Source organism: Taudactylus pleione, unplaced genomic scaffold (assembly GCF_031769625.1).
Source record: "Taudactylus pleione unplaced genomic scaffold, aTauple2 ptg000788l, whole genome shotgun sequence".
In the NCBI taxonomy this organism is placed as follows: Eukaryota; Metazoa; Chordata; class Amphibia; order Anura; family Myobatrachidae; genus Taudactylus; species Taudactylus pleione.
The window spans coordinates 83,173-106,571 of NW_028285190.1; the positions used below are offsets into that span (position 1 = coordinate 83,173).

Consider the following 23,399-nt stretch of genomic DNA (forward strand, 5'->3'; position numbering starts at 1 on the left):
AAAAGTCCATGAAAGATGACGTTTTGCCTCTTTCTGAGACCCGGTTTTTGGCGGAAAAAATCCAAACTTGGCGGGAAAAACCGAACCAAGCCTGCATAGCACATCTCTAGTAACATTTGGCAAAATTGTACGTTTTTAATTTGGCTAATCTGTATTACAAAAATCGTAAACCAGACTTTGTTATACTGTTTGTACTTAGTACAGTATTTTATGTTAGATGTCCACGTAGACAGCCAGGGCTAATGAGACATCTCCGAGGCCGGGGTGATGCCAAATAGTGAGGTGTGACCATGTCCCCTCCCCCCCAAAAAAGTATAGAAAATATGCGTGGCGCCGTACACTGTAAAGGATCTGGCTTTGGGTATTTAGTACCTACTCCCACCTCCCTCTCGGCACCCATGTAGACAGCTGCCGCTATCAGAATGTATACAATCTGATACCAACAACTCCTAAGTCAGAACTGTAAAGGTATGAGGATATAGCTGAGTTTGATTCAAATGTGTTGCCCCATTTGTGATATTAAATAATGGGCAAACTAAAAAAGAAGATCATGTAGTGATATATCTGCTGTTAGTTTTCCAATCTGCTGTTCCCCTATAATAGGCTATGGGAATGTTTTGGAACTTAAGCCCTCATTTAGAGCCGCTCGCAATTAGCGCTCGCTCGTTCAGAAAAAGGGGGTGGCTATTCAAATGAACCGTTCGCTCCTTGCAGTCTGTTGCCGCCTCCATGTCTGAACGAGCGAACAAAACATACGCTCGTTTATTTGATAAAAACGCCCCCTGGCCGCTCGCATCATACGTCATGTCCGCTATTTATTAGATTAATCGAGTACATCGAACAGCATAGGAACTGCTCGCTATTCTTGTGGCTGGTTTTTCCTACCACTATATTGCGAGCAGTTCTGGCTATAAAACAACCAGGTGACGTGGTCGATGACACTGCTTTGTTAATTATGCACACCCTTAAAACGCCCATTTTGACCGTTTGGCACGCCTGCGTTCGGATCTCCACTCCCCGTTTTCAAGCACCTTCCCCTGTTACCACCCACATACGCCTCATTCTGTCACTCAAAATAGCAGGCACTCGCTATATAGCGAACAAATGATTTTCGGCCGCACTGACTGGTTCGCGCATGCGTATTACAAACCGTACGCATGCGCAGTTGGGCGAACATCGCTCGGAACGAGCGTACTGCCGCTAACGAGCGGCTCTGAATGAGGGCCTTAGTACATTTTTTATTTAGTGTTGGTCTTGTACAGTTTTAGATTTATTCCACTTTTAGTTAGCTGGGGTTGAGTTTGCTGTTTAATTAACATAAAAGCCATGTTTTTATTTCTCAGTGGGAACTAGGAGTTTTCTTCTATGAAATGTAACCGCATGTAATTAAAACATTAAAAGGCAGGAGAGAAAAACACTTTTACTTTCAAATATTTAGTATTTCAAATGAATTTCATCTTATTTAATTGGTTCTCCGCCACAGTACAACTTTTAGAGTTCTTCTTGCCAAAGTCTCTTTATCACAGCTACACATACTATTTATTTACAGTAATTGGCGAGAAATAATTAGACTATTCTACTACAGATAATTATACTTCGTCGTCCGCACATCTTCCTCATGTACAGCCCTGTATAACAGGTAATGAAAAATAAGCCTTAATTTGTGAGCACAGCTAATATGAGAAAGTAGGACAGCTAATACTTCATATATAGGTTTATGCGTATGCTTATGTACCATATGTTTTATATGCGGCTTGTTAAATTCACAAATATATGTGCAAATATATTTAGAGATCTTCTCGAAATTGAAGTTTGTTTCATAGGGGAATATTGTTTTTCTCCGCACTCCTGATTTCCTGAGAGCTGTTTGAAAGCCTTTCATGAAAAATTCTACTTGTCAAACTGTAGTAATGTCATATATTCCTAGCCCGGGCCTGAATCAGCAATGCAGGCTAGTGCACTGCTGAACGCAGATTCCCGATGTTCATCGCAGGCACATGACCCGTTCTGCGCATGCGCAGAATCCGTCTGCGATCCAGCCTGCAGACTGTCAGTGATTGACAGCCTGCTGCTGTTTATGGGCGGGGAGGGGGTAGCGATGCTCTCCGTTCCCCGTAACGGAGGCGTTTCGGTGGCATTGGGGTGGAAGGAAGAAGCCAGGATCTCCATCGTCTGACGGAGATTTTCTGGCTTCTTCATCTCAACTGCGGCGGCCGGTTGCGTGACCCCATGGGTCACCTTAGCCGGCAGATGTATCCGGCGCAGCTAGGATACATAATGCAGCAGGAGGTGTGATGCAATGTGCAGTAGGACATATCGGAGGCAAAGAGCCAAAAAAGATGTAGTCAATCGAAAGAGCTGATAGCATGCGCGCGCTTACGTCGCGTGCACAAAAAAGGGGTTGTGGCTTATTTGTTACACGGCCACTCCCCATTTTTGTGCGCACGCCTTTGGTATGACATTTGCAGGAGCATGACCTTGTGGCACACACCCCGTTTTTAGTCCGGTTGGGGGTGAGCCCAGGACATTTTACATAATCTTCCCAATATAAATTTTTCACTGTTGAAGTGAAAGAAAAAGCCAGAGCAATATAGAAAGCATTGAAATAGCCATGTTCACATAAACTACATATTGAAATCCAGAACCACAGAATGCCAGTGCCCATTATGCTGTGCCCCCTGTAGTTGTGCCCAGTATGCAATCCCCTCTGTAGTTGTGCCCCTTCTGCAATGCCCCCTGTAGTTGTGCCCCTTCTGCAATGCCCTCTGTAGTTGTACCCCATATGCAGTGCCCTCCTGTAGTTGTGCCCATTATGCAATGCCCCCAGTAGTTGTGCCCCTTCTGCAATGCCCCTGTAGTTGTGCCCCTTCTTCAATGCCCCTGTAGTTGTGCCCATTAATCAATGCCCCCAGTAGTTGCCCCTTCTGCAATGCTCCCTAGTAGTTGCCCCTTCTGCAATGCCCCCTGTCGCTGTGCCCATTAAGCAATGCCCCCCAGTAGTTGCGCCCCTTCTGCACTGTCCCCTGTAGCTGTGCCCATTAAGCAATGCCCAGTGTAGCTGTTCCCTTCCTGCAATTCTCCCTGTAGTCATGCCACCAGCACTAGCCCCCCCCCCTATGAAGAAACTTACCTTCGAGCTGGCACTGCTCCACGACGTCAGGGCTCCCGAGTCCCGCCACGCCGTCGCTGCTGCATCCGCCGCCTGCTGGATCTAACTGGATCCAGCAGACGCGCGGGCTCCTCACATCGCGGGTGATGTCATGTCACCCGCGCGCTGCATTACTGGGAACGCTGGTCTCTGAGACGATCAGAGACTTCTTTAGCCACTGATGGCTATAGAGACCAGCGTTCTCAGTAACATTGGGATCTGCCGAGCCGGGAGCCGCGTTAGAAGCTCAGAAGAGCCTCATGAGGCTCAAGAGCCGCGGGTTGGCCACCCCTGGTTTATATAATTCTTTCCATGTTAGCATTAAAGCACCACTAATGCTCTAATATAACATGCCTGGTTACATAGGGCCTGATTCACTACGGATCGATATTCTGCTTATACGCATGCAACTGTGTTGCTAATATCAGTGGTGTTATTTAAATGTTTGCATTGCGATTGCAGCCTGACATAAGGACGCCCACTTCCCCTTACTCACATCCGTATACTTAGAGAAACAATCGGTAACATTGAGAAACATCGGACAGTTAGGGAAGCCCAGACCTTACTCAGGAATTGCTTATTTCAGCGCATGCTATGAGACCTCAGGCGGCATTTTGTATCGCAGTGGCTAATTTATACACGCCCATGCAATGGCGTTGAAACGCACTGGCACACCTGTGTTTGCCCATACCCCCCATCACCATCAACAAAAGGAACTTCTTGTCAATCACTCTGCCATGGATCTGCGTATCCTCTGTTATCGCAGTCCCAAGCTCAGTGGCTACTTTGCACAAGCGCAGTATGCAACAATTGGCCAATTGTGTGCGTATAAGCAACTGCATTCCTTGTTGAATCAGGCCCATAGTTACCTACCCTCCCCTTGCACCAAATTGCAAATCAAAACCCCCAGATTCTTTGGATTCTTCATTGCAGTTGGAGGATTACCAGGGAGTTTCTGGACAAGGACAGAGATTTGCCACAGTCACTATAACTGCTGTCCGGGATCTGCAGACTCTGCTCTTGACTCTCAGCAACTCTTTGTTGGACCCTTCGGCTGTAGAGAATACATCTTGCCTGACCTCTATGATCAGTGTCTTCTTATCTCAGCACATGTTGCTATTGCTAGTGTGTGCCATGTGACTAAAAGCAGTGAAAAGTATTGATTTTGTTTTTTTGTGTAAGGGGCTTCATATTGGGGGCATTTACTTGGGGGACATTACTATTGGTGGCACTACTACTGGGGGCATTTACTAGGGGGAATTACTATTAGGGGCACTACTACTGGGGGCATTACTACTGGCACTACTACAGAGGGAATTACTTCTTCAGGGGGCATTATATCTGTGGGCACCACTCCTGGGGGCACCTCTACTGGGGGCACTGTATAAGGGGCACCTCTACTGGGGGCACTGAATAAGGGGCATTACCACTGTGGGCACTGCATAATGGGCACTACCACTACTGGGGTCACTGTATAAGGGGCACTACCACTACTGTGGGCACTGCATAAGAGGCACTACCGCTACTGGAGGCACTGCAAAAGGGGTATTACCACTGTAGGCACTGCATAAGGGGCAGTACCACTGCTGGGATGACTGCATAAGGGGCACCACTACTGGGGTCACTGCATAAGGGGCACTACCACTACTGTGGGCATTGAATACGGGGTACTACCATTACTGTGGGCACTGCATAAGGGGCACCACTACAATGGGCATTGTATAAGGGGCACTACTGCTGTGGGCATTATGTGTAAGGGGCACTACTGCATTGGGAATTGTATAAGGGGCACTGCTACTGTGGGCATTATGTGTATTAGGGGCACAAATGTGGGCATTGTGTAAAAGGGGCACTGTTGTGTGTCATAAATGAATAAGGGACTACTTATGTGGTGTAATTTGATTCGGGTGAATCAAGATTGTGCTACTGTGTGGTGTAAGTTGAATTGGGAATACTATTGTGTGACCACGCCCTTTCTGTTAAGACCATGCCTCTTCTTTCCCGGCACGCGCGCTGTCCCTTTGTTTAAAAAGAAAAAACGCAGATGACCACTTTAAGCACTGGGCATTACATCATGTATATTGTGCTGAGACAGAAGAAAGAAAATATCTCAGTGGATAGTTGCAAACAAGAAATCGAGTATTGTTAGTATCTAGTACTAAATTTCCCAAAATATATTGCTAGTAATGTTTTATAGAAATATCGTGCAACAAGCATTTAAGCACAGATATTCCCACATGTGGAGTTAGCCATGCCCTTTGGATGAAGCATAACATACCCCCCTGAACGGCACCCTGCACATTCTACTACCAGCTATAACATCCTTGCAACTAGTTTTCAAAAGTAGGCAAGTATCTTATATAGAAGAACCACTGACCCAATTATTGACATTTAAAGTATTTTACAAGAGAAAAACCTTTTGGAGTGCAAACCTTCACTCTTTGGGCAAAACTGCCTTTTACCCTCATTGTGCAATTATAAGTGTACTATTACCCTCCTTGTGCATTTATAGGTGTACTATTTCTGTAGTCCAGAGGCATAAGCATAAGCATCACCCCTCAGTGACATCATAGCACAATGATGTCATTATTATTAAGAATCTTTCTTTGGCTCCCCAGCTACATTAATGCCCAGTGGGGGACTGATAAAAACTAATTTTACTTACCTGAACTCTCTCAGTGCTGAGGACTTTTGAGATGCATACATGCTGAGAACAAGTTCCACTCATCCTTAGCACTGAAGGTGTTAAATAATTTTCAAAGGAATAAAATAATATTCCTGATCTGCTCAGGTACTCCCATCAGAGGAGCAAACTCTTACAATTCTCAGATGTTACCATATTGGCAGCCCATATATCTATGCATGTATTTGGGTTTAGTGGTTCTTTAACAGCTGTTAGAGAACTTTAGTCACCATTTTCCAGAATACTTTATACTATATGGAGAACAGATGTAAAACATATAGTACCAATGAATAAAATGTTCATAATAACATCTAGTTAGCAAAACTTGGGGCACTAACGATCTCATTCTACTAAGCTCAAACAATGCCATCAAGCCAAAGTCAATGGCATCATCCAGCCAATTAGTATACAATTGTCCACTTCTCCATACATATAGCACAGCTGTGGGTGTAAGATGCTGGCAGAGACCAGTCTTACAGTATATACTGGTCTTTTTCTATTTAATCAGGGGTTTCTTGTAAGCTGCAGCATCAGAAATGAATTGTGCGTTTAAGATTCTCAGGAGGCGAAAGGAAGAAGTGAAATCTGATTTCTTTTGTGTAACAGCTGCAGAACCAGGAGATTGTGAGAGCCATGATGAAGAAGGCAGAGATGGAAATCAGCAGTAAAGTGTCAGAAATGGTCAAGAACCTGGAGGACCCGGTGCAGAGACAGCGCGTCCTAGTGGAGCAGGAGCGCCAGAAGTACCTCCAGGACGAGGAGCAGATTATCATAAAATTAAGGTACAAAAAAAACATAAATATATAAGGGTCTGTGGGCCTGATTCAGCTAGGAAAGCACGGATGCAGACGCACGCACTCGGCCGCTGCGAGAATATGCTAATGATTGCATACGCACGGCAATCGCAGCACAAAGATGCAGACGCCCAGCACTACATAATGCCGCCCCCTTTACCCTCCGCTAACGTCCGTACTGGTGCGCGAGGCTGAGAAAACACCGGATCCGCATGCAGAATAAAAGTAGACCTGACCCTGCCGCAGGAGTTGAGAGACTTCCTGCATGCAGAGGAATGCCAGGCTGCGTCCGGTACTGGCATGTCTGCATTCGGCCGACCACTCCCCGTATCCACCCACAAACGGCACTTCCTGTCAATCACTTTTCCCTGAGACTGAGTATTCACTGCGCTCGCTTTTGCAGACGCAGTGAGCAGTTCGCACACGTGCACTGCGACCAAAACTCATGCACAGACCGCGAACATCGGCCTATTGCGTGCGTATGCATCTGTGCGTTCCTTGTTGAATCAGGCCCTATGTACTAAGCGTTGGAGAGAGATAAAGGACCAACCAATAAGCTTTAACTGCGAGTTTACAGGCCGTGTTTAAAAAATGACAGCTAGGAACTGATTGGTTGTTACTTTAGGGTCTATTTACTAAGCCATGGAGATATATTATTAACCAATCAGCTCCTAAGTAGGTGTATGTGTCAGCATATCATTTAAGAATAATAATTGAATATCTGTATTAATGGTAAATGTAAAACCAAGAAATAGTTGCTTTTTACATTGCACATTAAAGAAATATCTTCAGATGAACAGAAAATGGGACACAAAACTGTACACAGGCTATATAGGATTACATTTCTGTCAAGATTGATAATTACAGTTTTATGTCTATTTGCATACAAACAGACATATATTCTACCTATAAGAATGGGTAAATTGGAACCTTCTAGTTAGTGTAGAACTATTAGTCTCAGAATGCCATTAAAAGAAACCCCTAAAAGAATAGATTTAGTTGTGTGGAATAAATATACATTTACTGCATATCAGTAAAACGCTTCTGTCAGCCATTTTCCCTTCCTGTGATTCCCCCTCTCTCACATACACGCCGTGTACTTTTATATTTCTGCACCTACTCTTGCAGAAGGGATATTTGTCATAGAAGACAGATAATGTGTCCATATTTATGGCTGGCTTTTCCTGTGCCCCTGCTCTGCATCCATAATCACAGCACAGTCTGCGAGATACTGACATTTTTATAGAAATGTTCCGTTTTAGATCTTTTCTTTCCCTCCACTTTATTCTCAGCTCTTCAATTTCCAGTGACAGCATTCTCAGCCCCCTATTCCTCTCTGAGACCTCAGCAGCTGTTCCTACCTATGAGCACTTTCTAACAGAATGTTCCTGTATGCAGCAGCTGGGGTTGTTACAGGAGGAATCAATTATCCGTCCTGCGTGCAGCCGTAAATCTATTTGTATCTGCTTCTTACTAATTCATTTATTAAACTGCTGTACTTTAAAGAGGCACTCTATTGTAGAGACCATTAAATCAATATACCATCATATACGATGTAACACATGAACACCACTCTACCACTATACCCCAGGCTACAACATCAGGATAACTTTGACTTAATTTTGGACTGTATATTGTGTCATTGGGGAGTCAGTATTGCACCAATATACATTTTTTTTTAACACCTATATACAGTGAGGTGCATAAATATTGGGACATTGACAGAATTTTCATATTTTGGCCTCTATTCACCACCACAATGGCTTTGAAATGAAACAAACAAGATGTGCTTTAACTGCAGACTTTCAGATTTAATTTGAGGGTAATTACATCCAAATCAGGTGAACGGTGTAGGAATTACAACGGTTTCTATATGTGTCTCCCACTTTTTAAGGGGCCAAAAGTAATTTCATGGACAGGTAGAGAGGCCGGCCCTCATAAATAGCGTTTCTGAAGGTTCTTTTCCTGATCAGGTAAGTACTGAGGAAGCCAAAACTTCTCGAAACGCGTAGGAAACACCTACCTCCACCTACCCTCCAGGAGAACATATTGGGATAATCATCCCTTAATATTACCTAGGACTTTATCCTTCTAATTTAGATAAGCCCTTTTTTTAATTTATTTTAATTTATGTTTATTGTTTCCAGTGTGTTTTTTGTCGCAATAAATTTGTACACTTTATGCAAAAGTATATCACACTATGGAGATTTACCGTATATACTCGAGTATAAGTCGACCCGAATATAAGCTGAGGTACCTACTTTTACACAAAAAAACTGGGAAAACTTACTGACTCGAATATAAGCCTAGTGTGGGAAATGGCAGCAGCTGGTAGTGCCCCCAGTAGTAATTCCCGCTGGTTGTGCCCCCAGTTGTAATCCCTCCTGGTAGTGCCCCCAGTGGTAATCCCCCCTTTCAGTGCCTCCAGTAGTAATCCCCCCCTGGTAGTACCCCCAGTAGTAATCCCCCCTTTTAGTGCCCCCTGTAGTAATCCCCCACTGGTAGTGCCCCCTGTAGTAATCCTCCCCTGGTAGTTCCCCCAGTGGTAATCCCCCCTTTTAGTGCCCCCTGTAGTAATCCCCCCCTGTAGTAATCCCCCCCTGGTAGTGCCCCCTGTAGTAATTCCCCCTTGTAGTTCCCCCAGTGGTAATCCCCCCTTTTAGTGCCCCCTGTAGTAATCGCCACCTGATAATGCCCCCTGGTAGTGCCCCCTGTAGTAATCGCCCCCTGGTAGTGCCCCCTGATAATGCCCCCTGGTAGTGCCCCCTGTAGTCATCGCCCCCTGGTAGTGCCCCCTGTAGTCCCCCCTCCCCCCTAGTAGAGAGAGACGTGAAAAGAATTAAAAAAAAAAAATCACTTACCTGTAACTCCCGCTCCTGGTCCCGCCGCTGTCCGCTCCTCCGGCCGCTTTGTATGGGAGAGACGTCGTCATGATGACGTGTCTCCCATCACCCACTGCGGAAGCCGGAAGATGGCTCCCGCAGTGGGAGCAGCAGCAGCCGCTGAGAGTCTGACAGACTCTCAGCGGCTGCTGATTACACCAAACACGCAGCTGCCAGCTCCGGCGGCTGTGTGTTTGGCAGTGTGTAGCGCTGACCGAACTCCGTCCGGTCAGCGCTACACTTGACTCGAGTATAAGCCGAGGGGGTACTTTTTCAGCACATTTTTTGTGCTGAAAAACTCGGCTTATACTCGAGTATACATTTGCCTTGAGGGTAGATGCATTCACTGGGAGAAAAAGAGGTCACCAGAGGTGTACCCGTAATACACACTTAGGGCCGGATTCAATTAGCCACGAAAAAGTCGAGCCACGATGTTTTCACCACCTTCGTTTGCTTTTAGGTGATACTTTTTCCCTGCACACTCCCGCTTATCTAAGTATTCAATTCCAAAAGATGCAAAAACGGAAACACGGCGATTAGCGAAACTGACGAAAGGTGCCTAAGATTTTGGGGAAATCAGTTTGTGCCCCAGAAAAAGCTACACTAACAGAAATCAATATAAAAGGGTACTACAGGTTGAGTCTCCCATATAAAAATATTCCGAAATACAGAATATTTTTAGCATGACTGAGAAAGTGAAACCTTTGCTTTCTGATGGTTCAATGTACATAAACTTTGTTTAAAGCACAAATTACAAAAGATATAGTATAAAATAACCTTCAGGCTGTGTGTATAAGGTGTATATGAAACATAAATGAATTTCATGTATGTACACAAACTTTTTTTGATGCACAATATTATTAAAAATATAGTATAAAAAGATCTTCAGGCTGTGTGTATAAGGTGATATCAAAATAAATAAAGAAAAAAATAAACTCTATTTTGTGAGCACTCTTGTATCAGATATTATTACTTAAAACATAGCTTTAATTGGCATATTAATGCCTATATAACTCACAGTATGGACAAACAACAATTAACAACATAGTACAACATGAAACATATATTACCGATTACTTATGTGTTAAACAATTAATCGGGAGAGAAAAAACATGTGCCTCTTTTTGATATGCTTCAGTGAGATAATAAATATGATCTCAGATTAGCATAAGAGCAAGGTATGTTCCTAATAGTGGCGAAATATAACAATCATTCATAACTATCTTATACAGCTATAATAGCTAAATTGAGCTAGTACTAGTTTGTATAATGACATCATATGAGATAAACAACATATATCATCGTATTGGCCGAATATCCAATAATGCCTATTGGTATAAGTGACACCTTGGAATATCAGGAAAGTCAGGGGTAGAGACACTGTTACACTAAATTTTGCTGCTCCTCACTTAGCATATAGCCATCAATTAGGAGTGAGAGATTATTCGGGAGCAGTTGCTCCTTAGAAACAACAGAGTAACCGCAACGTTACTCAATATTTCACTTCTGCTGTTGTGGGTCTTACATCATGCATAGGACCCTTAATGAGAGAGTTACTCTGATTGAGGTAGTCGTCAGTTAATAGAGTTAATAGAAAATATATAGACAACGGGTATCAACATTATCTGGAGATATATTCATATAGCAATCTATTACTTTGTAGTTTATATTATATAGCCCATGCTAATGAACCAAGAGATTGTCATTAAAGATCAAGATGTCTTCATTCTCAAATAATCAATCTACATTAAATTGGTTTAATTAGATCAGCGAGAGATATAATCATGCATCTGCAACAATGTATTAGAACAATTTTCTTCTTATATATTATAACAAAATAAAGTGCAAGTGTGAGTACTGTTACAAAACATCCATCCAACTCTGCTGTATAAATTCAACAGGTCCGTGATTGGGAATAATTTATAGACTACACTAATAATCCAACGGTTTGTTACTACATATCAAAATATATCCATTCTCAAATGATTAATCCACATTAAATGGTTTGACTAGAACAACAAGAGATATAATCATACTTTTGCAATAATATGTTTAAGGCAAATGTCTGCTAATACATTTATAACAGAATAAGTGCAAATGTAATTGTTGTTGTAGTCTAGAAATAGCCAAGTTGAAAATTAAAAAAAGTAGCGGTCATATAAACAATTGCTGAACACAGGTCATAAAGCCTGTCAGTAATACATTCAAGATGATATGCATAATACCGGGTCAATAGAGATAGATATGCTATGTAAATAGTAAAATATAGGCTGACATATATGGGCCACTAGACAAAATGAAAGCACCTGTCAGACAACAGTGTGCAGTCGCGCCGAGTGCGTGTATAAGGTGTATATAAAACATAAATGCATTCTGTTTTTAGATTTGGGTCCCATTCCCAAGATATCTCATTATGATATGCAAATATTCCAAAATATGGAATATTCCGATATCCAAAATACCCCTGATCCCAAGCATTTTGGTTATGGGAAACTCAACCTGTAATAGCCCTAATAAAAGTGTTTTGTATGCTTAAAGTGTCATAATTTGCTGTTATATGCTTATATGCATAGGTACTGAAAAATTATAGAAAGCTATTTTTTTTTTAGAAATAATTACAGAGGTTAAATTTGGGGTACATGAAAATGGGCACTAGCATATATTGAAGTCTCTAAAGTGAAAATTAAAAAAAAATAAAAATAAAAAGAAATACACCTGCTGCAGCCTAGTGCAATCCCCAAAACACCTGTCCCATCCATATAGCCCCCCAAAGTACCAGGGCCCCCACTTTTTCTCCATTTTAAATTTTCGCCCCAAAAATTAGATGTCTTCTTAAAAATTTTTTTATTTTAACTGGTCATTGGGCAGGGGGGGGGGTGTGTGGCCAAATCTCCACATTTGCAACCCAAAATAGAGATTTTGCACTTCCAATTCACCTGCCTATACATGGAGAAAACTTTTGGCCTGGTTATTCTCCGCTTAGACGGAAACTCCGGGAATTGAATATGGAGATACTTTTAAATCAGGCGAAAAGTGCAAATCACTTTTCTCCTCTAATTGAATATGGGCCTTATTTGGGAAAAATAACCTTCTGATACGCTATTTAATAGTCAATTAGGGTACCCAAATCTCGTCTATATCCCAAGGTGACACTTATTATTACACTATCAGACGCTTGTCTTCTTCCCCATTTGTTACAGATTTACACTTGGAGAAGCAGATACTAGCAGAGGTTTTTACCCTCAATACTTATCTGATCAGGAAAAGAACTTTCAGATACGCTATTTATGAGCGTCTATCCGGTACGCATATACTAACTTTATTATATCCCAAGTTGACAATTAATACTACGCTATTAGGCGCTTGATCTCTCCCCCACTTGTTTATATATATATATATATAAGTCAACCATGATCCGGCACTCAATGGTACAAATATATACTTCACCGGGTGCCCTCCTCAATGAGCCTGATGTCCTCAAGTCCACTGTCACATAACAATCCCTCTGGCGGCACTCCGGATAAGATACTTCAGACAAGCAAAGCTGTGTTTAGCAATGTTTCAGCGCCTTTAATAAGCGCTTTTGTAAGCTTGACAAAAGCACTTATTAAAGGCGCTGAAACGTTGCTAAACACAGCTTTGCTTGTCTGAAGTTTCTTATCCGGAGTGCCGCCAGAGGGATTGTTTTATATATATATATATATATATATATATGTGTGTATATACAGTGGTCGAAGTGGGGCGGTATATGGCGGTATGACATACCGCCACTTCGTTTTTGCGGCAGAAAGTGTACCAGCACTGGGATCTAGTATGGGATCCCAGAGCTTGAACAGCAAAGTGTGCAGATGTGTCCCGCTGGGGACACCTCTCTCTATCGGCGACGGTGCTGGCATGGAGCCAGGAGCCTCGGGTAACTGCTGCGCTGCACTAGTAAGCAGCGGCACTGACAGCCAGCCAATCGCGGCTCACAGAACGCTACCCAATGAGAAGCTGCCAAGTGGCAGTCTGAATTCTAATCTCCATACTCCCACCTCTAAATTCCAACTTCGAGCACTGTGTGTATATATATATATATATATATATATATATATATATATTGCATCTCACACCTGATCGCAAGCATAGAGGCGTTTAGTAATGCTGTATGCATGCAGATTTAAGCAAAGGACAGCAATTTCTATAAGAGCTATCCTTTGTGGTGTGGGGTCTTCTGTGGGGATCCTGTGGGGCTTCTCCGATAAGAAGCCCATAGGCTTGTTTTGGGCACTACATCTATAGATGGCGTTACCGGGAGTAAGGGCCTGGTGCATACAGTGATTGTGGTCAAATCTCCTTAAATGGCATTTTGGGAGGTTTGACTGCGTTTTTCTGTATAGTGACCAAAACAAGCTTCCTGGTTAGAGGCTCACCTGCACACAGGCTTTAACATGCAAGACCTCCACCAAGCATATCAGCTTTAAACTTAGGAAAGCACTTCGCACAAGTTGGATTAAATGGTGGGTGCAGAGCTTCTATGATTTTTTATTTCGCCAATGTGGCCACATACACACCCCAGGTATAGGAGTGGAGAGTGCATTATTTGATAATTTTTTTAATAATCATTCTGTGGTCACATCTTCGCATGCACTCCAGTGTTAGCGCGTTTAATCCACCTTGTGTGTGTAGGGAATATGTATTGTAAACTCCACGGGGTCAGGGACTGTAAAGGGAATGTAGTCGGCATCCCGACAGTCAGAATCCCGATGCTCACTAAACCGGCTGTGGGATCCCAACGGGTCAAAATGCAGACAACTTCAAATGATAATGATTATGGGTAGGGTTAGGGGGTGGGGGGTTAGGCTGTGGGAGGGGTGGGCTAGCCTTAGAATACTTACCAAAAATCGCCAGCATTTGCACCGTCAGGATTCCACTGCCTGCAATCCGACCGTGGTGATTCTGATCGCCAGGATGCCATACCCAGCCCCTGGAATGCATGATGTGTGTGAGCTATATAAGTAATTATTAATAAATAAATGTATTATTATTATTTTGTGCAGTCTCTTACCACCTTCTGCACACGGCCTCACTTATGAGACCATACAATAGGCACTACACCCGAAAGAGCATTATGTAATATCTCCATGGTCACTCATGAATGGGGGATGGAGGTGCTAGAATATATTTTGTACTGTACACCTTGCACTCATGGTACTTTTGGCCCATATTACACTGTTCTCTTAAAACCCTCCTTTTATATCAGCCGCCAATATCGAGGTAGCCATTGGTGTGTAGACACAGGTGGTGTATTACAGATGGATGGAGATGGTGGATGATGGAGTCATTTTAGATAATCTTAAAATAGTCAGTTGTTAGTGTCCATGACTGTCCTTCCCCATTTATATTACCTGAGCCCCCTTCCTGTTCTGGGGAAGCCCTTGCTAAAGCATAGACAGTCCTGTGGCTCATACTCTCTGGTGGAAACAGAGAGAGCCTACTTGTTCGCCATGTTCAATGGCATCTGCTGCCACCAGGGAGTATGCGGTGAGATCACCAAAGGCGGCACACACAGTAAAATAAAAATGCTTGGCACGGCAAATATTTCACCAAATCATTATTAATATTAGGATGTGAGTGTAATTATAATGTGTACTGTTTGGTGGATTGTGTGATCTGTGCAGAGTGGTGATCTATGCAGCGGGGGTTTGCGGAGCCTGTACCAATATGTTATTTGTTATATATGCATTTCCATATCGCTGGCCTGTGCTGATAGTTCCTGTGACTAACTTTATACTCCAATATTATTATTAGCAGTCAGAATGTGAAATCCAGGCATATGCACACACAGACGTTCCATAAATATATTCATAGACTTTGCCAAAGACTGCAGCACAAGGAAAGCTGTTCCACTTTATCTGAATGCCTCCCAAATACTGCTTCTTCTAAAGTTTCTACATTACGTTTACATGTTGGGAATCATTAAATAATTTGTCATTGGGTAGGACATGGGTTTTGGCAAAAATAACTGAAATTTTGCATCAGTTCTGTTTTTTATCATCAGCATCAGCAAATGCCTTAATATGTATTAAATTAAATTTTATAAATGACTTACATACAGTAACACATCTGTTTTTAAAAGGCGAGGCCCCATCCAACTCAATGTGGTTAAATTGACAGCATTCTGTGCAAGCTGGAGCTCTACTGTCAGTGTTTGGCAAATGTGCTATCTCTCATAAGACCTGATACTTGTCTTACATACTATAAGTATGACAACAGAAAGGAAAAGGATATACAATTGCATCCGTCAGTTAAAGGGAAGCTAAAAATAAATAAATGTGTTATCTATCTATCTATCTATCTATCTATCTATCTATCTATCTATCTATGTCTGTCTGTCTGTCTGTTTATCTATCAAAAATATGCACTCCATTGTATAGCAAACTACATAAGAATAGGCCATTGGCACAGTCATTAACATTGCTGCTTCACAGAATGGGGTATATTTACTAAAGTGGGGGTTTTTAGAAGTGGAGATGTTGCCCATAGCAACCAATCACATTCTACTTAACATGTATCTAGCACCTTCTACAAGATAATTGCTAGAATCTGATTGGTTGTTATGGGCAACATCTCCAGTTCTAAAAACCCACAATTTAGTAAATATACCCCTTTGAGTTCCATTTTGACCAGGAGACTATCTGTGTAGAGTTTTTGTTAAAAGTCTCTTTTATAGACTCTGGTAGATTAATGTCAGTGTTTCTGTGGTAAGGAATGTAGACTGGTTGCTTCACTGGGATAGGGACTGAGGTGAATGATTAAACATTCTCTGTAAATCAATACATTGGCATTATATAAGTGAAGATAATAATAAATAGAAGATAATAATAAATACAATGCCAGACTTGTGTCAATTCAATGTGTGAGTCTGTGCACATCCCCGAGGTAAAACGTGTGATGATGGTGGCCACAAAGTGTCAGAGAAGCAGCAGCATGTGCTGAAGAGGGTCCCTCTCCCAGTAATTTTCCTGAATTAGTAGCCCGTAGGCTACTATAGGATAACGCCATCTGGAGATGGAGTTACCAATCAGGGTCAAACTCCGGTGCTTGTTAAATATGACCGCTCCATAGTCTCCATAGATAACTATAGACATACTTGACAACTTTTGAAAACTAGTTTCAGGGAGATTATGACCCTCATTCAGAGGCGGTCGCAAAATGCGAGCTGTCGCTCTGAATGAGGGCGGCCGATTGTATTTAGAAGTGCATCCTCTTGGCCGCTAGCTAAGCTGTGGGTTACCACCCACAGCTTTAGCGACCGACCAGGGTGATGGTCGCGATGGTCTTGACCATCGGGGCTTGCGACGAGACCCTAAGGTTGGGTCTTGGTCAAGCTTCCTGCTCTGACCCTTTTGTAGTGAGTTCCAGAGCGAGAAAATTTCTCTCTCACTCCGGGGCTTGCCCACGCGCAGTGCAGCCACTACGCGTGCGCAGGGCCTAAACATCTACCCGCTTGCGAGCGGGTCTGAATGAGGTCCTATATTTGTTAGTAGAATGCGCTGCACGGTTGCCATTGAGGGGACGCGTCATGCTCCGCCCCAGAGGCATATCTAGCTCCACCTATGGGCATATATATTTCCACTCGGGTGTATCCCGTAGTGGCAGGTAAAAACTGTAGTAGGGTGAGGTGATGGTTACAGCTATATCCCCTTCAGTTTCTGTACCCTGCCGTCATCAACTAAAGTCCAACGTCATTCTCTACCATCCAAGTGGGCATAGAGGGGGAATAAAATCTTGTGGCGAGCCACCGAGCCCGCAAGTTTATTTTTTTTAGTGAACTGTGTGGGCAGGGAACCGCACTTCCACCCTCACTGCACGTCACTTCCAGGTACAAATACAGAAGGGGAAATACACCTTTCCGTGAGGTGACCACTGGCATTGGTGGGGAGGGGAGCGTAGGGGGTGCAGGAGGGAGCTGGCAACTGACCTTAGTATAGTAGGATGTAATAGGTGTAACATGGGTACCACAAGGGTAATAATTATAGCTGCCAGCAATGGCTCCTGCTGGGTGAGGAGACCCTGGTATGGGGAGGGGGAGTGCACGTAGGATGCTGGCTCACAGTGTTATTGGGGTGTAACAGTGTTACATATGCACCAAAAAGGTAATAGTAGAACTGGCAGCAATGCCTGCTGCTTTGCAGAGTGAGGTGACCCCTAGCATTGGGGGTGAAGAGAGGCAGTCACACACATATACATGCAGTCACACGCCCCCTGAGCAGTACAACTATTAATTCCTTACTTGTTTATGCAGGGGAGAAGGGGATGTTGCTGCTGCTGCCCCCGCTGTTTCAGGAGAGAACTGACGTCTCTCCCTGCACTGACAGTCATACAGGAGGCTCTGCTTGGTGGGGGAGGTGGCCAACGTTACCCACAACCCCGCGGTGCTTGGCCAGGCATACTGCTGTTAGGTCCCGTCCCTGTCACATCTAGACCTGTGCATGCGCAGTCTGAGTTTCTGACGGAGCTGTGGGGAATGGGGGGGGGATTAAATCGTTTTGCGGGGCAGCGGGAGGCTTGTTAGAGAAACGGGAGCCTCCTACAAGAATCAGGGGGGTTGGCAAGCATGACTATAGAGGCTGCGGCTGCTGTCGGAAATGGAGATATCTGCTGCTGTCCCTCCATGGTACATTTGGAAGATACTTAATATTTGTGTATATCCCTAGAAAATGGGTGTTTTTGGGTTATATCCTGCAAATATTACTTGATAACTAGGCCCCTTTATATTGCATACATTTTTGTTTAGTTTCTTTCATCCATTGATTAACCAGAGCACAGTGCATAATGCGTATGCAGGGAGTGACTGATTGCCCCAACGCAGGTAACGGGATAGTGTGCTCCATTTACAGTACCAGTATTAACACACTGTCCTCTAAACAGGGTCTAAACATTCATAATTATCTGGAGCTACAGTATTAACGTTCTATTTACATAAGGATGGGATTTACCATGTGTAGGATGATTTTCTGTGTTTGTATTTATTAATGTCTTCTGATTTGGGTTTATGTTACTGTCTCAGTGACTTAGAGAGTTTTGTGGAAGATATGAAGAAGGATTCCACCTCCAGCAGCATTGTTACCCTGAAGGATGTGGAGGATCGAGCATTCGTACTGCGCCAGATAGGAGAAGCGGTTTCTAATCTGAAAGGTAGAAACTGACCCTTTCCTAATAAAGCTATGACTGGATAATGATCATTCTGACCACTGCGCCACCTAATGCACGGAGACTCTACATCAGTGTTGCACAAGTGGAAGCGTCTATGTTCCTTAATTGCAAAAGTAAATGAAACTGTCAGACCACTAGTGCCGTTACTGTCACACCACTAGTGCCGTTACTGTCAGACCACTAGTGCCGTTACTGTCAGACCACTAGTGCCGTTACTGTCAGACCACTAGTGCCGTTACTGTCAGAGTTATCGTGGAAAACGGTAGATTACTGGTTTGACTTTGTTAAGCAGCGGAAAAAAAAAACATCCGCGATCCAGGAAAGCACTTTTTTTATGCCACTTAGAAGAGCTCTACAAAATTGACATGGCTTTTAAAAAAAAATTGTTTTGATATGTCTCTTTAATAGGAAACTGCCTCCATAGTTCCTTATTGTCCAAATAAAGATATTTAATTGGTTCTACATAACATCATTTGGTAGCTGTTTATACATAGTCTCCGTATCACATCAATGTTAAATTTTTTTTTCAGGGGATGTAATCATTAGGTCAACAATGACACCACAATGTTAACAGTGAAATGCCGACATTGTCAGAATGTTGACAGGGATAGGCTGTGGGACGGGAGGTTTAGGCACATGGGGAGGTTTGGGTTAGGCCATAGGGGGTGGGGGGGCATTAGGGTTAGGCAGTGATATATAGGGGTTAGCGATAGGGCAGGTATACTCACCGGAACACCGATAGGGCAGGAATACTCACCGGAACACCGCTCATCAGATGACTCCACCAGAACTGACAGTCACATGTCGACATTTCATCACTGTTTACATGGTCAATGTCGACATATCATACCACACCCATTTTTTCCCGTAAGGCCTGCCCAAAGCTATCATCCTATATAACCACAACGCAACCTGATCTGTATACATTGGCCAAATGTGGACAAAGGCCCTCATTCAGAGCCGTATGCTCTGAGCAGAGCGCACGCTCTGAATGAGGGCCGTCCTCCATAACTATGGAGCGTCCTCCTGGACGCTCGTATAGGCTGTGAGTCACCACCCACAGCCTATACGAGCGTGCAGTTTGATGGCCGCGATGGTCTTGACCATCGCGACCATCGAAACTGCGAGCCGGAGCCTGCGGTTGAGGTTTTCAAACGCAAGGCCCGGAGTGATTTTGGCTCTATCAGAGCCAAAATCACTCCCAATGACATCACTAGTGATGTCAGTGGGCCGGCTTCTGACGGTAGGCGTTCCCTTAGGAACGCCCCCGTCAGGGAGGCACGCCCCCGGCACGCCCACCAAAGGGGGCGTGCTGTCAATCAACATCGACAGCACGCCCCCTTTGATCAGACACAACGAGCGAAGGACTTTCCTTCGCTCGTCGCGTCTGGAGCATGCGCACGACGGAGCTCCCGCCGTCGTGCGCATGCGCAGTGCACAACATCGACCCACTTGCGAGCGGACAGCCGCTTGCGAGTGGGTCTGAATCAGGGCCAAAGTCCTGTCATTCAGCAGTTGGGCAAAGCAAAAAGATCGCTCCACACGTGGCCACCATCAGTACCTAGAGAGCGATATGTTATACTGTATTATCAAGAAAATGGATCTCGGACTGCACACTCTGGACATATATATATATAATTGGAGGTGCTACCTGTGGAGACCATTGATATATACACAAAGAAGAAATACAGGTGCACAACTCCAAATTAACTGATTATATATAAATAAATACATTTTGCAGTAAATACAGTAGAGGTTTTGGCATAATCTTGGCCAAGGTTATGGGCCTGCCCACCATATCCGGGTAACCTCTTGTCGGGCAGGTCCCTAACATACTAAGGCTCAAATCCAGAGCGCAGGACACCCCCAAACTAGCCCAGCTAAACCACCCCAAGGCACCGCTCTAATATACTGTATTATCAACCTGTAAGGTTTAATTATTTTTTTTAAGGGGAAACGTAATTAAAAAAATGTTTGGGCTATAACCTCCATCTCCACAGTTCTTGGTGTTTGCCTGACATCCTAAATAATGTATCATTCATGGCAAACATTTGGTATTAAGAATGTCCATGACTGGACGGCTTTCTGACGTGTCCATTTTGTGCAGACAGAATAAATACAAACTAATCAATTTCCGACGTGTTATGTGGTTTTCAGGAGAATTTCCTTACTTGCAAAATAAAATGAGAGCCGTGTTGCGGGTGGAGGTGGAGGCTGTGAGGTTTCTGAAAGAGGAGCCCCACAAGCTGGACAGCTTACTAAAGAGGATCCGAAACATGACCGACGCCCTGTCTACTTTAAGAAGGTGATGCCTGGTACATTGCTGCACTCTGTGTATTTATACCCTGTACTAGAACAATAGGAAATAATTAATTGTAAATACATATTTACCTAAAAGTAAGACTAAGGCCCTGATTCAGAGCCGGACGCTCTGACCAGAGCGCTCGCTCTGAATCAGGGCCCATCTCCATTAAAATGGAGCGTCCTCCTGGACGCTCGTATAGCTGTGGGTCACCACCCACAGCATATACGAGCGTCCAACAAGATGGTCGCGATGGTCTTGACCATCGCGACCATCGGACTTGCGAGTGAAACCCTGTGGTCGGGTTTCTCAACCGCAAGCCCTGGAGTGATTTTGGCTCTATCAGAGCCAAAATCACTCCCACTGACATCACTAGTGATGTCAGTGGGGCCGGCCCCAGACGGTAGGCATTCCCATGGGAACGCCTCCGTCTGGCAGGCACGCCCCCGGCATGCCCACCAAAGGGGGCGTGCTGTCAGTCACCATCGACAGCACGCCCCCTTTGGTGAGACACTCCGAGCGAAGGAAAGTCCTTCGCTCGCCGTGTCTCACACATGCGCACGACGGAGCTCCCTCCGTCGTGCGCATGAGCAGTGGGGAACATCGACCCACTTGCGAGCATACTGCCGCTCGCGAGTGGGTCTGAATGACCCCCTAAGTACGTGTAGTAGTGCGAAAACCTCTATCTTAGATCTAAACAGGGCCAGAAGTTAAGGAGGGAGCTGTGTAAGGCGCTGCGGAACCTTTGTGGCGCCATATAAATAAAGGATAATAATAATGAGAGCCACAATAGCAGTTTGTTACCACGTGCTCTGCCAGTGGGCCTGATTCAGCAAGGAACGCAGTTGCTAATACGCACACCATCGGCCGATTGTTACATACTGCGCATGCGTATGCATCGCAGTGTGTGTGCGCGAACTAGCCACTGCAATCGGGACTGCGATGATCGCAGCGGCTACGCAGACCCATCGCAGAGTGATTGACAGGAAGTGCCATTTGTGGGTGGTTGGCCAAACGCAGGCGTGCCAGTGTATTTGGACGCCGTTGCAGGGGCATGCATACATTATCCACTGTGATGCCATATGCAGCCTGAGGTATCATAGCGTGTGTGGAAGTTAGCAATTCCTGAGTAAGGTCAGGGCTTGTGCAAGTGTGCGTGAGGCTGCGATGGTACTCGATTACAGTACCGATGTTTTCGCAGTCCTGCTAAACATTACGGATGTGTGTAAGGTAAAGTGGGTGTTCTTATGATGTGCTGAGATTGTATTGTGATCGCAATGGATTAGCATACTATCGCAGTGAGACTGCGTTCGTAATCGCTATTGCATATGCAGTTGTGTTCCTTGCTGAATCAGGCCCAATGTCTTTTCTTTAGTAAGCCCAAAGATTTTTGTAACATTTTGTGCCCCTCTCTTTTAAACTATCTCACAAGGCCGCAACTACCGGTTGGCCAGGGTAGGGCGCGAGTCGAGTGACCCCCGGATCAGCCAAGCAAATATTTTTAGATCTGGGAGACCTGAGGACACCCGATGCTGGGAAAGGCTCTACTTACCCCTGCTTTGTCTTTTGGTCCGAGCTCCTGGCTCTGGGGCTCCGTCACAGAGTCTCCATGATGTTATAGCCCAGAAGTGCAGCAGGTGCAACGTCATGATGTCGCAACACAGCTGAGCAAGTCCTTCACTTTGTCTGGGGCAACCGGACTCCTAGATTCACTTCTGCTTCCTCATGTAGAAGAAGACTCATCCTAAAGCTTTACATTTGGCATTGCATGCTGGCACATGTAATTCTACAACAGCTGGATAGCCAAAGGGTTGCACTGCACACTGTAAAATATGCCCTAATGCTCTGGTTGCTGGGAATGTATCCCAATATTACCAACTACTCCCAGATCATTATACCTCAAGTTAACAGTTTGTCCATTTCTTACTTCATTTACTTTTAATATCCTTTTGCAACTATTAAATAATACCTAACGTGCCCTCTGTGAATTCTGATGCCTGCATTCAGTGGGTTTATGCTCTGTGCAGTACTACCAGCCAGGGACGCGCCACAGAGCAGCGGGAAAGTGCCAGGCAGCACATTACTCCCGGGGCAGTGTAAGGATCTTATGTTATGGTAAGTTGGTAACCATGTTATCCCGTGGGGTACATTATCTGAGCGCCTGCAAAAATCAGACACGTGCAGAGTGTAACAGAACAGAGTGAAAGCCTTGTGCCGACTAGTTATTATTATGCAACATGTTTTCCTACATAAAGGTATGACGTAGTAGCAAGATCTGCAGGAGATCGCAGACTCGCATTACAGAAATCAATGCTCAAGTTATAAGAACATTACAGAATTTTGTTTTATAATTTATTTTTCAAGTTTGGGACATGATCATGAACATATTTTC

The 23,399-nt window shown here is 44.2% G+C and overlaps 1 protein-coding gene across 9 annotated transcripts in view; it reads left to right on the top strand.

Moving 5' to 3' along the window:
- KIAA1217 (KIAA1217 ortholog) overlaps positions 1 to 23,399 on the top strand; it is a 109,443-nt gene that overhangs the window by 62,011 nt on the left and 24,033 nt on the right. For all 9 annotated transcript variants that reach the window (XR_015872786.1, XR_015872785.1, XM_088457834.1 and 6 more), the window contains 3 exons: positions 6,438 to 6,613; positions 18,560 to 18,687; positions 20,863 to 21,010. Coding sequence is in view for 7 of the 9 variants with exons in the window: in XM_088457834.1 (XP_088313960.1) it covers positions 6,438 to 6,613; positions 18,560 to 18,687; positions 20,863 to 21,010 (452 nt within the window). In the remaining 2 variants the exon portion in view is untranslated. The remainder of the gene's footprint in view (positions 1 to 6,437; positions 6,614 to 18,559; positions 18,688 to 20,862; positions 21,011 to 23,399) is intronic.